This window comes from Sinocyclocheilus grahami, unplaced genomic scaffold, assembly GCF_001515645.1.
Source record: "Sinocyclocheilus grahami isolate Dianchi unplaced genomic scaffold, SAMN03320097.WGS_v1.1 scaffold561.1, whole genome shotgun sequence".
Taxonomy (NCBI): Eukaryota; Metazoa; Chordata; class Actinopteri; order Cypriniformes; family Cyprinidae; genus Sinocyclocheilus; species Sinocyclocheilus grahami.
Genome location: NW_015505740.1, coordinates 231,980 through 249,394, shown reverse-complemented (window position 1 = coordinate 249,394; position 17,415 = coordinate 231,980). Strand labels below are relative to the sequence as shown.

The window sequence follows — 17,415 nt, the reverse complement described above, 5'->3', positions numbered from 1 at the left end:
CAATATTTTAAAGAGCATCTATAAATAAATTAAGAAATGAATACATTAATAAATAAATTTGATACTGGGAATACTTTAAGAGCGGCATCACTACGGAACAATTATCAGTAAAGTGCATATTTTCCACAGTATAATTAGCAGAAACTCCAAGCCAAAAGCCTTATCTCAAACGAAACAAAGTCATTAAAATCTAAATACATCTGCTCTTAAACATCGCCATGCTTAATGCATATCTGAAAATGCCTCTGAACCAAATTTGCAGAGCAGCAAAAACATTTGGGGGCGGGGGGTGGGGGGCATTTTGTCAAAATGCATACCCTGTCATTTTAATTCAGAAGAAAGCTGAAAAAAATGCTGTGCGCAATTCGCTTCTTCACGTTTTCATGTGGTTGTTAATTTATAGCTATACCTAGAAGCAAATTTAAAACACTCCACTTCATACATCTACAGCACATTTAAGATTTCAATAATTCTGCCTTTCAATACATTTCTTCAGCGATTAATGTCTCTGTTATCTGCATTTGTAGGATGCCCTGCAAAGTTTCAGTGCCTATCCTTCCTCTGTTAGAAATGCTAATGCCTCACCTATTTGGATCAGTGCCATTGAGTCGTGGCCCACAGCATGTAGGCCTGACAGCAAACACGGTGGTGGCTCCTTGTCCCAGACCCCTGTCTCCCTCTTCCCCCTCCTCTCTCCCTCTCGCTCTCTTCAGGCTGGGGCAGCTGGGTTAGCCAAGAGCTAGACGAAACGATCGAGTCTCAGCGGCCTGATACTACCTGTCACACGTAGCGTAACAGCAGCAGCGTGCTCTAATTAACGCGTGCACCGCCGCCGTGTCTCTTGAAAAGCCACTGAGACTTCCTTTAGTGCACTGTCACACAGGGCCCAGTGGCATGCAGCTTTACAGTCTGTGGTTAATACTGAGCCTTTCAAGCAACATGGCAAAACAACCGGATTTTTGTCTTATCTTTACCTCACTTTACATCACATTCTGTTCCTTTTTCAAGCTCTGCAAACCACATCTTAATTAGAGGGTGCACATGGCAAAATCAGAATGCTGTCCTTCTCTTCTTATCTTTGCTTTGTCAAGTTGGGCCATGGTTTCAACACCAGAGAGTACACAGTGTGATTTATGTTATGAGCATATAGCATGATCTATATATCACCATGAGAAATGCAAACACACCAGTGCACTTTGTGACAAGTGTGATTCAAGTGGCAAATGTGATGCATTGACGTTAAACAAAGGTGCATCTAAGATATTTGAACTGATTGTGGTTTCTGATAGAGCCTGCAGTAAGAATTGCAAAGTGCATGAAAATGTTTTGCATTATCTGGCAGTTAGATAGCTTTCGGGAGGGCCAGACTTTGATTTTGGAACGTCAAGGTGAACACGACTAAATTAAGGCCTCTGTAGCGACAAAATATTACATTAAACTTGAGGTACCTGTGTGCGTTCGCGTCCTTGAGCTGGTCCTCTAGTGGCTTCTTGCAAATCAACATGTAGGGCAGAATCAAGGTTCCATATAAAACACATATACATACACACACACATGCACGCACACACACACACAAGTAAACTTTAGCCTTGGACAGACTCTGAACAAAGAGTTTTTAAGTGTACAGCTAACCTCAAAGAGGACATAAAACCCATCTAATCCTTAAACGTTCTAGATTGCACAGCATGTTCAAGCCCTAAATCAAATAACAGAGAGCAGATCTGGCTCTTTCGGGCTTTGCGTCTTGATATAACAATTTTGGTGTCCTTCTGCATCCTTGTTTGTGAAAAGTATGTGTACATTTACAGAAAACTGTGGTTTAGAGGGGGGAGAAGGCATTGACAAGTAAAACAAACTGAAGTCAAAGTATTCACGAGTTGAAATGAAAATAAAAATATAGATTGCAAGGCCATTAGCTGCTCTGTTATTGTGAAGCTTTATCGACCAAAATCCATTGACTAATTACTATGCAGTAGCTGATTAATTAATTATGAAAGAGGTCATCGTTATTGATAAATCAATCATTATTTACAGAAAGTGCAAAAGTCATTTTTATTTCCTCCAAATCATTAGCGGCCCCCGTATAAAACAAAAAGGAATGAACTCTTTGGTGTTTGAAAATGGCTGCCATATGCTGCATATTTAATGGATGGAAACAACAATCCATGTTATGCACCTATGGGAATATGGCCAGAAATGCACAACAACAAAATCATAAACCGATAGCGATCGTTAAAATCATTGCGTGTTTATCAGCGAGGTCCGATCTGTCTGTCTCTCTCTCTTTCTCTGCCCGTGTTTAGTCGGTTGCAGGTGGTCTTCAGAATAGTTCTAATTAATCCAATAAAACGTGGCTTGTTTTTCTTCCTCCCGATGCTCTTTGACTGAACTGGATTATTAGTGGCTGTAATGAGGCATTAAGCAAAGGTTCCCAGCACAAGACCAAAACTGAATCAAACAGAAGAAACGCATGCAGCCTGAAAGGACAAACTCGTTCTCATCCAGCAAACAGCTCACTGCATGATGCAGGTTGTTTTCTTATTTGTGGTTAGACAGTAAGTGACCTAATTATACCTAGTTCATAGGTTGCGAAGCCACCACAGACAAATTGTTACAGTTACAAATACACACGGGTTGCGTCGCCTTCCTCTCTACACAGCTACCGTCTGTTAGCTCAGCCCGCAAAACTCTCTCAGTCTCTGTCTGTCTCACACAATATGTCATTGAGAGCATCTTAAGAGAACATTTCAACAGGTAGTTCAGCTTTCAGCTCATCTCTACAGATCAGTATGAGCCCTTGAAAGGATGAGCAGAGAGAAAAATGCTGCTGCTTTTATCCTGTGTGTCTGACAGGCTTGTTGGGATGCCAGGGGAGGGAAGATCAGTGGGAGACCAAAGAATTCCCACAGTTCATTGTCCTGGCCTGCTGCATCCTCATCCTCATCATCATCCAGAGCCGGCCTGAAGCTCAAAGCCTCCCTTTATGTTAAACATGTGCAGCATTATCCCGAAGACCAGCAGATGTGCTCTGTATGTGTGTGTATATGCGTGTGCGAGAGAGGTACAATGGTAGTCACAGCGTGTCGAGCCTCCTGCCTGTAGATCTCAGACTGTGAGAGGGGAAAAAAGATGGATAACTGTGAGCATTTGTTAAATTGTAGAGGTGGGCTAGAGGGGGTCTGTGCATAAAAATTGGGATAGCTACAAAGAAAAGTGCTACGCTGTTCACCTCGCTCGCAAACAAAGAAAGAAACAAAGTCAAGTGACCGGCGATGAAGGCTAAAGTAGCGTAAAACATACTTCACTAAAGGTCAACACGTGACGATTCATCTCTAAAAATGTCCCTTGTGGTTTCTGCCCACAACTATGGAGAAATTTCAATTGTGCATGAGGTAGTAGACACTAAAGGCTGAATAAGAATAATTTAACCCTGTCTGACCTAAAGATCTTTTGGCAGTCCCATCAGAAACACAGGGATGTGTCTTCGTGGCAAGACTGAGCGAGTCGTGTTCGAACCAGCCGTCACGCATGACTACACCTCAGCACAGAAAAGCCGAAAAACAATGAACGCAGTGTGGCGATGGGCAAAAGGGCCATCATCCAAACCTTACATCATCTTTCCTTCTGCTCAGGACAGCAACTCTGGGACAATGCTGATGGATACTACCAGAAATTATTAAAATAAAAATCAGGCCTCCATTGTTAGGACTGAACGCTACAGACCTCCACCAAAACTGCCACTGTTGTATCAAGCTCTGAACTTTTAAAGAGATAGCTGACCCAGAAATGTAAATTATGTCATAATTTACTCCCCCTCATGTCGTTTCAAACCTGTTTGCTTTCTGTAGAACACACACACACACACACAAATATATGCTGAAGAACGTTCTGAATGATCAAACCTGCACTGTTCGCTTCTTAACGTGTGGACAAAACACATTTTTCAAAATATCATCTTCCGTGTTTTACAGAAGAAAAAAAGTCATAATTTGGGGGTGAACTATCCCTTTAAGGACACCAAAGAGGACCTGGCTAAATGCGATATGAAGCTGTATCACAATCACTTATTTGACTGTCTGAAGGTGACAGTCTGTTTTCTCTCGACACCCTCTCTACCTCTCAGCCGCGGCGAACAAAGATTACCTTTGTGGAAAACTTAAATGTCAATGTAACCCCCAAATAAGTGAATATCAGAAATAATTGCTGTTTTCTTCTCGCACATGCTGGTTTTGTGCGTATGAGTTTTGCATAATGACTCCAACAAGGGGTGTTGTTTTGACAGGTGCTGAAATCGAGTCGAGAGGAGAGGGAGACAAGGTTCAATTTAGTTTGTGAATCTTTTAATTGTTGCATGGCTAATTAAAATAAAAGAGAAAAAAGGAGAAAAGAGAGAAAGAGAGAGAGAGAGAGATGTGACTCAGTGTTTAATGCTGCATGTGTGCATACATCGGTCCCGAATTGTACTCAACGTAAGACAGACAGCACAGGAAAGAAAAATATGCCGCTACTTCAGCATACTTACCAGCTCTTCACAACCGCAGCCTGTAGTTTGGAGTTTTCACAAAACAAATGTATGGCTAATTAGAAATACTCATTACGGGAGGCAAGTTAAGTAATTATTTTACATCATGCCGCTGTTAATTGAATGATTCTTCAATGTCTTTTCAAAATATCTCCTTTTTTGTCTCTCCTTTTCCCCCCACACACAGAAAGAAAAGCGATAAGACTATAAACAGGTACCGTAGCCATATGCTCTTGAATGAAAAAGCACTTCTGTCGTAGTAAATGGGCTTTTTAAATATTGAACCGCTGCATGTCTTTTTAATATGGCTGATGTTAAATCTTCTTTATTCTGTCACTTTGATAAACTCCCTGAGCTATACTGAGAGAAAGTTTCACTTTTGTGAGAAAGTCTATGCGGAGACGTACGGTTATGCAAGCATTCTCTGTCCATAGAGCATGTTTTTAAAAAGCAGCCCTCTCACATCCTGTTTAAGAAAGCCACTAATCTTATCAAAGCCATCAGGAAGTCAGAGTTGACTGGAAATGCTCATGACTCTTTGTAGCCTATACGTTAATTTTTTTTTTTTTTACTTAATTGTATTTGTAATTCTTTTTGTCTTCTGCTCTATTGTTTGTCTGGGAATGAAGAAAGTCTATGCGGAGACGTACGGTTATGCAAGCATTCTCTGTCCATAGAGCATGTTTTTAAAAAGCAGCCCTCTCACATCCTGTTTAAGAAAGCCACTAATCTTATCAAAGCCATCAGGAAGTCAGAGTTGACTGGAAATGCTCATGACTCTTTGTAGCCTATACGTTAATTATTTTTATTTTTTTACTTAATTGTATTTGTAATTCTTTTTGTCTTCTGCTCTATTGTTTGTCTGGGAATGGTAAGACGAGATAGGCCTACTAAAGCTGTGTTTCTTCTCTCCACGGTCACTCATCACTGCTGAGCAGAAGAGGAAGACCGTGGTGGGTGAGAGTATGTTAAAAAGCATCTCTTTATTAAGAGAAAAGTGTGTTTTATTGTGGGCTAATTGTGAAGGGAGGAAGTGTGTGTGGAATGGGTGGACTCTGGAGAGAGGGTGGAGGACCTCAGGGAGATCAGGGCACATGTTTATTTATCAGGTTTTATCGGAAATGGTGAGGCCACAGATCCCAGCAGGATCAGAGACAGAGAGAGAGAAAAACGCTGCTCGACCACAAACCGGGCAGAAAACGTTTACCTCCATGCCAACGTTACGCTGTCACACAACTATGATTAAACGACCAAAGCAGAGCTGGTCAAACCTCAAAGGCTTTTGTTTATATATATGAAAAAAAGGGTTTATGATTCATGCAACAAAAAAAGCTACATTCACTGTTTCTTTTTATGCAGAAAAGCAACAAAAATAAGCAGGTGTTGCACAGTCTGTAGCTTAACAGATATTTTTCCATGCAAATTAACATTTTATACTTGATGTTTCAAGGACCCATTTAGGGTAACGCACTGAGCAGAACTTAAAGATCAAGTGTGCAATTTTTTCAGTGTTATGAATAAATGAATAAATAAATAATAAAAATACGCAGCGCCATCTATGAGTAGACCATTAGTAGGTTGATATCCCCTAAAAGTGTAAACGCTATCAAAACACTGCTGTTGAATTGTTTTAACCTTCATGACCGGCATGACATAGGCTAGCGACACTGACTCAACCAATAGCAAGTTTTGGGACTATTGATGTTTCTGACAAATCGCAGCTGGGGAAGTGTTTGGAAAACCTCATCATTACCTAATCATTTCACCTTTTAATCGCAGTTATTTTCAAGAATGTTTCTCAAACTTTCAAGCAAGCGAGCCCTATAGTGACATTGAAGAGAACGCATGACCCACACTACAGAATATATATACAGTATATATATATACTGTATATATATAGAGACATAATTTATTTCATTTGTAAGAAAAATGGACATTGTAACTCAACTATACCAAAATAAATTGAATAGAATCAAAGCTAATCCAACATTGTAATTGACTTAAATTGAACGCTTGTGAATCAGAATTTAATTAATCTGGAAACAAAAGTGTCGATAAACAGCCCTAGTAACCATTGTGACACCTGTTACACTGGGTTGCCTAACACGGATGTAGATCATCAGGTCTCTGTCACTTGATTGGCTGTGATGAAGCCAATCACTGAGCTCTGCCTGTCTGAAACACTTCACATATCTCAAAGAAGAGGCCTCCATCATCTCTGCCTTCTGCTTAACACACACACACACACACACACTCCCAAACAGAAATGCACACACACACACACACGCACCCTTAACCCCTTACAGGACCTGACACCGGCACCCCACAAACATCATCCCCATCAGTAGAGAGGTTTAATCTTTCACTCTCCGCCATTTCAGAAGACCCTGACTCTTGTTTGTGCAGCCCCCTCCCCTCGATCTTGCCTTCCCTCCATCCCTCCTCCCTTCCTCTCCCCTCTCCATATTTTCTCTCCTGCATCTGATTAAGTTAACAATGTGGCGTTATTTGCATGCTGATTTGGCGAGGTCCCTCTCCTCCCCGCTCGCTCTCACAAACACAGGGGCTGGATCGCGGTAATGTGATAGCACAGCAGCCAGCCGATGCAATCTCTACCCCTCCTCCAAACCCAGGTGTGTGCTATCCACTTCCCTCTTAATTCCCTCCATGCTCATATTTTAGTCCCTCTTTATTTTTTCTGTCATTCTGTGCCTTGTAAGGGTTGTATTATAATCAAATCTGGTGCAAAAAAAGGTTGGAGGAGGGGGGCATATCCTGTTTTTTTTTATTAATTACAGACCGCGGCTGATGCGAATGTATTCCGAAAGCATCTTCAAAATAGGTCGGCATACAGTTTTCTATTCTTATCACATTTAAATGTCAACATGGTGCAAAGCTCTACAAATTAGTTCAGGCAGACTTCAACCCCCATTTAACATTTAAAGCTCCGCTCAGTAAGCCCCCAATGTGTGATTCAAATCAGTTTACACACATATAAAAAGGAAGCGGTGCGTCTTTCAAACTTCTCATTTCAATACTGATATTATTGCCAACCTTTTGCCAGAGAATAGGCTGGCAGAGAGGGGGGGAAGAGCCACGAGATGAAGCAACAGAAACAATGCATTAGCTTTCATGAATTATATATCTGGCTTCATTCTGAGCAGAATCGAGGATTTTCTGAGCCTATGCATATATCCTAGACAGGAATGAATAAATCACAACGGTGGGGTCATTCCTTTTTACATGCATTGAGAGCCATATCGGTATAATAATGTCCACATAAAACACTTACTGTGGCTCATTTGGAATGCAAGCGATGCAAAAATTTCTCCCCGATTCTCATATGTCAATGGAAATGTCCCGAGGAGAGCTGCTATATATGGACATTTATTTGTTACAGAAGATGGCAGAGGCGAATATTGAAGGACTGGGCTATTTCTGATGACACCAGAATTCTGACTTGATTTCTGAGCTTAGTTTATTTTACAGCCACAGGTCTATGCCTACCACATAAAAGGACGGTTGTATTATTAAATGCCAGAGAGGGTATCAAAACACCTTAACATGTTGTAATTCAAGCCAATTGACTCGATTGGCTACTCCGTAACCATTGGCGTCTGTTCTCGGAAGACTTCCCTACGCTTGAGCAATGATTCCGTCCCAGCGCCATGGATCGGAGCGGGCTGCCCTGTTGCTCAGTTGACTCAGCATTATAGGGCGAAGAGGCTAAGGGCCCCGGGGATGAGCTTCACACCTCTAGCTGTTTTATGCCAATGAACGCCATGCATGACCCTGCAAGTCTGCTCCAGACAGCCCTGGAGGAGCACTCGCTAGGCTGTGAGGATAGCACGTGCTCCTCACGCCTCATTACTCAAAACGTCCTATCTGAGTCCCCCGGTCACCGCCGGCAGAGCGGAAAAGGCTATGGACATGCCTCTGTGGCCTCGTACACCCACTCCTTCATTTTAGCCTAACGCGCTTCCTCTACACCAAGGGGTGCTTTGCTATCCAAAGTCCTTTGGCCAGGATTGGTGTTCATGTATGTTGTCTCAGAGCTGCCGTTACCCAGCTGTCTTTGAAACACCATCTTATAAACATGCCTGTCAGATTGGAGGGGCACCAAAATATTGAACCAATGAAGCTACAAAAAACATTTACCCGATCCAATTCCCCATTTATTCTTCCATCCGCCTCCAACTGGACATGCCAGTGCAACGTCTTCACCTTTCCTCGTAAAGCGAAGCCAGACTCCCTGACCAATCCTCAGTCGCCCTCTTTGGCTGTAGCTGGAACAGGTCTTTTAAACGTGCTATAAAGGCTATTCGCTCTAAATGTGCTCTGGGTGTGCCTAATATGTCCGCAGCCAAATGTCAAAAGAGTTATATATCCCTTTATGCACAGAAGGGCCCTGAGGGCTTTAATTGACTATGGTGTAAAGGGAGTTGAGGAGGGTTGAAGGAACATGATGAAAATGAATACTGTTCATTATCAGACAAACAGAGCCCAATGGCGCTCCTAATATTGGCAGGGAGCGAAGATTTCCCAATGTTAAAGCACATTTGTCCGCCGAGTAATTATCGGACTGAACTTTCCATGGCATTGTTTCAAAATTATGAAGAATTATGCATGTTTCACATTTAATGTGTGTGAGTGGCAGAGGACTGCCAACTGAAGTCCGTGCGAGTGTGTGCGTATAGTCGATCTAATATAAGCCTATATTCTATGTAATTGAGTTAATGCAGGTATAAATGCAGGTCTGCTTTGCTAGGTTACAAAATCGAGTCCCAGCAGATTAGCTTTTAACTTTAGAGGTGTATTACTCGAAACTAGATTATCCGCGCAATACACCGTCTCCGTAACGTCTGCTTTCCGAGCCCAACCTCTGTGATATTCCCACTCTCTGCGCTGCGCTCTACGACCGCCTGGCAACTTCAAATATTTATCAAACGGAGGAGGGGAAGAGAGAGCCCTCTCCATCCCGCTACAGTCATTTACCAATTATTTTGAGTACCTGCCGACAGGTACGTGTCACAGTCAGCTACCCTTCCCCAGTCCTTCTCCTCACATGATTTACCTTTCCCCCTGCTGAGGAGGAAGCCGCCAAGCTACAGGCAGGGAGACAGAGGAAGTGTGGCAGAAGAGGGCTGCTGTGGCATACAGCTGTATCGGACTGCGCCATCTAGAGTTTCATGCCAGAACTCTGTGTATATATATATATATATATATATATATATATATGCAAGAGTGTTGTGTGTATTAGCCACAAAACACTGAAGGCACGAAGTACTGCTCTCATCAGAGCAAGGAATAAATGAACAACTCTCCAATGTGTGTGTGCGCACATACACCTCCTCGAGGGGGCACTTCACAACCATATCAGCGTTCTCTGTGCTCCAAATTGTCTGCTTTCTGTCTTTTGAGAAGCAGCAATACTCTATGGAAAAAAGCAAAAGTAAAAAAAAAGGGGAGTAAATGGAGATAAGAGACTGGTTAAGTAGGTATTCTCTCTCTATCTCTTTCCTTTTGAGTGTCAGTGGCTGGATTATGACATACAGGTTTGAGATTATCAGGGGAGAGATGGTGTAGAGCAGTGCATCTGAACAGCTGGGTCATGACCAAACTGGGTGGGGTGTAATGTATGTTTCGATAATATAATAAGTATAAATAATAATAATAATATTTTTTTTTAATTACATAATTGTGCATATTTAGGACAAATAAGGTTAATACACATGTTTACCAACCATTAAAAGGGTACAAGAAAACAATTAACATATCTTTGTTGTTGCCAAAGGTCACGCATCCAATCAAACTCTACAGTATTTTGGTGAAAATGCATGCTCCAAATTGTCTGCTTTCTGTCTTTTGAGAAGCAGCAATACTCTATGGAAAAAAAGCAAAAGTAAAAAAAAAGGAGAGTAAATGGAGATAAGAGACTGGTTAAGTAGGTATTCTCTCTCTATCTCTTTCCTTTTGAGTGTCAGTGGCTGGATTATGACATACAGGTTTGAGATTATCAGGGGAGAGATGGTGTAGAGCAGTGCATCTGAACAGCTGGGTCATGACCAAACTGGGTGGGGTGTAATGTAAGTACTGCTCTCATCAGAGCAAGGAATAAATGAACAACTCTCCAATGTGTGTGTGCACACATACACCTCCTCGAGGGGGCACTTCACAACCATATCAGCGTTCTCTGTGCTCCAAATTGTCTGCTTTCTGTCTTTTGAGAAGCAGCAATACTCTATGGAAAAAAGCAAAAGTAAAAAAAAAGGGGAGTAAATGGAGATAAGAGACTGGTTAAGTAGGTATTCTCTCTCTATCTCTTTCCTTTTGAGTGTCAGCGGCTGGATTATGACATACAGGTTTGAGATTATCAGGGGAGAGATGGTGTAGAGCAGTGCATCTGAACAGCTGGGTCATGACCAAACTGGGTGGGGTGTAATGTATGTTTCGATAATATAATAAGTATAAATAATAATAATAATATATTTTTTTTAATTACATAATTGTGCATATTTAGGACAAATAAGGTTAATACACATGTTTACCAACCATTAAAAGGGTACAAGAAAACAATTAACATATCTTTGTTGTTGCCAAAGGTCACGCATCCAATCAAACTCTACAGTATTTTGGTGAAAATGCATCTGTCATTGGGTAGACCCTAACAAATTAGGCTCATGTCAACACAAATAGTTTGCTTGACATTCCCTTATCCTCAGAAAGAAGGAAAGGAAGTATGTAAGAAAGAAAGAAAGAAAGAAAGAACCTCACCACTTCATATCTAAAGTACTTGACATCCACTTGATATAGTCCTAAATCAGTTGAGAACCACTGCCATACAAGACCCTGGGGAATGACTCGATGGAAAAGACCTCAATAGGAACATATATATATATATATATATATATATAAAATAAATAAAAAAGGTGGGAGTTTTTTTTTCTAATTCATGGTCTTTTTTTCTGTTCTTATGCACAGAATAGTGGAGAGAGAACAGAAAGTTCTGTGAGCCAGATTTAAACTCTAATTTAGTCACTAGGCCACAACTCTTAACCTTTATAAATAACATTAAATTATCTTTTTCAAAGTTCAGGAAAAAAAATGCTGTCATTATTTGCTCACCTTCATGTTGTTCCAAACCTGTATGACTTTCTTCTGTGGAACACAAAAGATGATATTTTAAAGAGTTATAGTAAACATTTTCAATAAATGAATAAATAAATAATCTTTATAAAAATTATATTTTCTTTCATATTCCACAGAAGAAATAGTCATATAGGTTGGAACAACATGAGAATGATTAAATGATGACAGAATCTTTATTTTTGAGTGAACTATCCCTTTAAAATGAATGTATGTATTCTCAGCCCCATATACTTATACAGTACTCTGACCCTAACAGTACAGAGAGAGGGAGATGCAGGCGCTCTGTGAAGCTCACTAAGACATCTCTATTATCTCTCTAGTGTGTGACTTGCAGATAGGAGGGAGATGTGTCTGCCTGGTGTGAGGTTTTCAGTTTTTCTGCACTGCCAGAACCACTACGTGGTTCTAATCCCACATCCTACCAGTGACCCGGACCCGCTACATTACGATCCTATCGGGGTGCGCACGATACGCTTCTAATTGAAAAAGGCCCTGCACCATGTCTAAACCTCTCCTTGCAACTCCAGCGCATGTTGTGTCTGCATGTGGAATCGGATCTGTAAGAGGCTTACGAGCTCGTGTGCATGTCTGTGTGAGTGTGTTATGCTAAGCATGCGTGTGCGCGTATGTGCAATACCTTTAAAACAGAGTAGATTGATATTTGAAACAGCCAGGCAATGGAAGGAATTAACCACCTTTACTTAGTTTTAATTACAACGAAGTCCACCTCTGTAGCAGAGAACTAAAAATACACGCAGGGTTTCCCAGTGGGACTGAAGTTAGCATGCCTTACGGCTGCTCGTACCTCAAACACACACACACACACACACACACACACAGTACAACCTAAATTTTAACACCAGAAATAAAACAGGCCATACATCCTTACTGTGTATTTTGGGATCTCAGTCTAATTCAATAAGATAATGCTACAAAAAATTATACATTAAAAAAGAAAGAAATGGAAGAAAAGAAGAAGAAAAAAAAATCAAATTTGAAAAGAGAGAGCAAAAGGCACAGGGGAATATTAGATGAATCCAGGTCTTAGGGGTGTTCCAGCGAGTAAAATAAGGTTGAACCTCAATAGGATCAACATTCAGGGCAAAGCTGCAATAAAAGTAGAAATGTGACAGGGAAAATGATCTGTAATTAGGACAAACAGCACTAAAAGCAAGTTCAAAGATAATTGTTTTTGGAGGGGCGTGTGACTGACTGCCAGGATTCCCAGGGTGGCCAGTTTGCTTGCGTGAAGATTGAAAGTGAGAGAGAGAAGGAAAGACTACATGATAAAAGAAAGCAAAGATGAAGGACTCTGCAGAAAAAAAAGGTTAAGAGGAAGGAAGGAACACTCAACAGCAGGACAGAAAGAGAAAAAGCGATACCTTAAACTGAGCGAGGGGGTGAAGGAAAGTCAGTGAAGGTAAGATCAGTCCATTTGAGAAAAAAAAAACATTAAAAAAGAGAGTGTGAGAGAAAGTTAACAAAGACACCCTACCGAACAAGCACCAATCCATCATAAGACCAAGCATAAAAAACAACAAGTGTCCCAACACCCTTATCCCCACACACATCTCCACACAAAGACTATTGTGGTCGGTTTTCACAACACTATGGCCTTTGATGGATTCTGCAAGCTAAAGAATAGTGACACAATATATGGCAGGGGTCAGGGTATAAAACGTATTATGAATTAGATTTTTTGATGTTTGTAAAACAGCCCAGGCCCCACATTTGTATTAATCACCTGAGGAGGGTGTTGCGTTCCCAAGGAGTCAAGGGAGGAGGGACCTGCAGGCCGTCCTTCATAACTTTACATGTCTCTCTGTCTGTCTGTGTATCAGGAAGCTGAAAAGCAGCAGGAAATCATGACAATGTGAAATGCTATAAATGATATAGTTTTATTTTATTTGCAAAACTGCCCAGGCAGCTTTCTTTTTTCTCCCATTTCCACCCCGTAAGATGAAGTCACACTTGGCGTGTGTGAAACATAAGCATAATTGTACTCGAACTGACTCAGGCGAGACCTAAAAATACCCACAATGGCAGTGAGATGAGCAGAGAGCCGCTTGTCCTTTACCAGTGCGTGCATTCTCCCTATTTTTCCACACATGCCAATAACACAGGAGTAAACGGATGCGAGAATTAAACCTCATTGTCCGCAGATATGTCCTGCTATAGTTAGTCCATGTTTAACATCGACAAAATATTGTGTCGGCAATGCCGTATCCATCTCTATCTGTGCATGTTTGAAAAGAAAAAAGGGCAGAAAAACAGTTCATCCGTGCAATTTTTGCAATTAAAAAAGACACAAAAATAATTATTCCACAGCACACTCGAGCGACACATCCTGAATCCACGAAGCACGGATCACGTGTTTAATAAAAAGGTTAATCAGTTGTTAATCAGAGGATTAATAACTTGTTATTTTCTTTACAAAACCATTAATATTATGCCATAAATATTTAATGCTGATGGGTGTGTGTGTGTGTGTGTGTGTGTGTTTCTTTCTTTTTTTCATTGGGCGGGGAAGAGTAGACTGCGAGAATTTGGAATCTACACGCTAATGTGCATTAATCATGCTTTGTTAAAGACAAATAAATTCCTTCATGTTTATTAATACAACCTCGGAGACAACAATACACTTTACATTATTTAGAAAGTTATTAATAAAGTATTTATCAGCAGTGCCACTGCAGGACAGAGAAGGCTACAAACAGGCTAATGTATGTATCCCACAGTCATAGACCCTCAGGATAAGGATCATTATGATTTAAACGGTGGTATTATCACTTTAGGATGGGGTTAAGGTGGCTGAACCTGAAGTCTTGCACTTTTAGGTAAAACAGGAATCCAAAAGTTTTGATTTGTGAAAAGATGTTTGGTTCTCTTCTGAAAAACAACATCAACAACAAAAAATCCCTGCCAATCTGCTAATCAAAGCAAAACAAATATTGCATTTCTCTCGCTCCATTTGTTTGAACGAATATATCACATTCCCAAAATACTCATTCTCGGTTCAAATGTAATTAAATTGTGCCTTTAGTGAAAACATGCAGTGGTTCTCCAATTAGTTATGTTTTTTGTCATTCAAAAAAAAAAAGAAAAATAAAAGAAATACTGGACTTGGGCACGCCCAAGGCACTGTCGCTTCCCCGAACATAGCGACGCCTGTGTGTTCGGTAGGTTGAACATCAACGCGATAGTTTCGTTTTTGGTCTTAAGACTATTGATGGAGAGAGCAGAGTACACAAACAGTGTGGGTGTTTTGATTGAAGTGAGTTAAAAATACAATTCTATTGATTTCAACTGTGATAGTGTTTGAACAACAGGAAGCGTGAGGGGTGCATTACGATGGCACAGACTCCGTGATTGACTGATTAAAGAACTATACATGGTGCTTTGTAAAAATAATGATGGGAGTATGTAAGGCTGGAAGTTTTTGATTTAAATTGCCCTGAAACTGTTAAGTACTGTAGTTAAAGGTAAATTGCTAGGCAGAAAGGTAGCTGTCAAGACGCAGGAAGATGTTTCTCAGCAGTTTTTTTCCCCTCCTTACACAGGGGAAAAAACTCGTTTTGGCTTTGATATATTTGTTTAACCCTCAAGACCCTTTTAATGTGAAATGTATCCTTGTTTGAGTATCATTTTGAGCTTTAATCTTAAAATCAACACATTTTAACTGTTGTCCTAAAAAAAAAGCTTATGTAAATGTCAGAATGTAAAAAAAAATAATAATAAATAAATAATCAATCCTCTTCTTTGTAGTGGTTTATTATTATTATTATTATTAAATGTGATTAACAGGAATAAAAATGATTAAAGACATTATATGTTTGAATGATGCATGAAATTATGAATAAAGGAAGTTTTGATTTGGTCAGATCAATATTAAAATAATATAAAATATAATAAAAATAAGATGACAATACTAATAATACTAAATATATATATATATAATACCAATGATATATATAACATGCCTTCCTCATATATACCTCAATCTTTACACTTAAAGAAAATATGACCACAACATGTAAGAGACCATTACTGAACTAACTTAAAAAAATATATATATATTTTCAGTCAAAGATGGGTTGTACTTCAATCAAATAACTGATTATTTGCAATGCAATCCATCTAGCTGTCAATGCATCCATCCATTCTCTCAGCAATCTAGTAGTGGCTCCGTGCCGTCAAATATTTTCAGGAGGACAGGCCGCACCAGTCAGTCAATATCTGCGGGTGAATATAATGGGAGTGGAGAAATAAGGGGTGAAATGTAGATAAGTTGACCTTAACAAGGGTGAGGAGAAGAGACAGCCACAGCCATATATCAATTACCCAGCTGCTATCACACTCTGATGATGTGGGAGAGGGTTTGGGACGGACAACCCCTCCCTCCGCCGTCCCCTGACGATCTCTCTGTCTCTCTCTCTCTCTCTCTCGCTCTCTCTTCGCCACCAGCTCGGGGAAGCTCCTCGAAGGCAGCCATCATGGCCGCAGATTGTCGTCAGGGGCGACGGGGGAGGGAGGGGAGGGGATGTGTACAATATGTTTTTCAAAGGGAGTGGAGGCTCGATTTGAATGATAAGAAAAGACGCTAATCTGCCGCGCTACGGCCTCAAAGGCACATCCACTCTTGACACTCCGACCCTCCCGCCACATGGGGAAATGCACGCTCGCACAAACGCTGACCCGAAGGGGCTGAGGACTCCGTCGCACATGTCCAAACACAGCCGCCGAGCAGCTACAAACATCCAGCACATCAAACATGGCTACTTTAACGCAACTCTGACAATGGTGACACCGGGCTGCCAACTTCTCTGCTCAGAAACAGAAGAAACTGAGGACTTTGGATAGACTGCTCACTCTGATAGTTAGCGATCGTACAACGCGCTGTTAATATATGTAAGCTTGCATCACCCTACGTGGCGGAGAGAGTCTCAAGAGAGAGCGGTTTTGTTTGTTCTCCCCAGCCTGTCAAGAGAGACTGCTAACTTCAGCTATGCAAATACTTCACCAACCGGAAAAAAAAAAAATGAAGAGTGTCATTCGAAAAGTCTCTGTCTTTCTTTAAATGACGGCAACGCTTTGATTTTCAGCTTTCTTTGTAGTGAGAGATATCTATGGAAATTATCCCTGTCTTGAGATTTTTTTTTCTTTCTTTTTTTTGTGATCCTGTAATAGCTATAACTGTTAAATAAAAGCCATGTTTTCTTCAGAGATAGAAAAGCAGCAGATTCAGAAACATGTCACCCGTCTCTGTTTTTTAAGCATGATGTGAGGATCTGTGACTGGAGGGTTGTGGTGTTAAACATGTTATTGCTAAATATTACCTCAGGGAGTAACAGTGTATGTATATATATAACACCTGAGAGAAAGATAGAGGGAGAAGTGAGGGGGAGTGGAGCATGTACGATGTGGGAAGATTTGCATAACACCGCCCAAATGTTCACGCAAAGAAAGAAGGCGTAACTTTTGTTCTCACTGTAGTATTGTCGAAACTACTTTGTTTGGCCTTCCAAAAGAGTACGATATCCGCTTCCTCATGCCTAGAGCTGATCTGTGCTGGTCACTGAGGCAATACATCAACTTCGCGCTGTGGATCGGCTTTCACTGTGGACGAAGCGGAGTCCAGCCTGGGGTCGTCACATGTGGTTGCCGCAAGCCTGCCGCCGCTCACTCTAGCCCACCGTGTGTTTCGTTGTGAAAGCGAAACTACTTTGTTTGGCCTTCCAAAAGAG

The 17,415-nt window shown here is 40.8% G+C and overlaps 1 protein-coding gene across 5 annotated transcripts in view; it reads right to left on the bottom strand.

The window, feature by feature from the left end:
* Nucleotides 1–17,415, bottom strand: part of LOC107556245 (zinc finger protein 536-like) — a 177,131-nt gene that overhangs the window by 94,206 nt on the left and 65,510 nt on the right. For 4 of the 5 annotated variants that reach the window (XM_016239307.1, XM_016239310.1, XM_016239311.1 and 1 more), the window contains exon 4: nucleotides 13,416–13,516. The exons of the other annotated variant lie outside the window; for it this stretch is intronic. In XM_016239307.1, coding sequence (XP_016094793.1) covers nucleotides 13,416–13,477 — 62 coding nt within the window. In that variant the 5' untranslated portion in view covers nucleotides 13,478–13,516. The remainder of the gene's footprint in view (nucleotides 1–13,415; nucleotides 13,517–17,415) is intronic. 5 annotated transcript variants of the gene reach the window in all.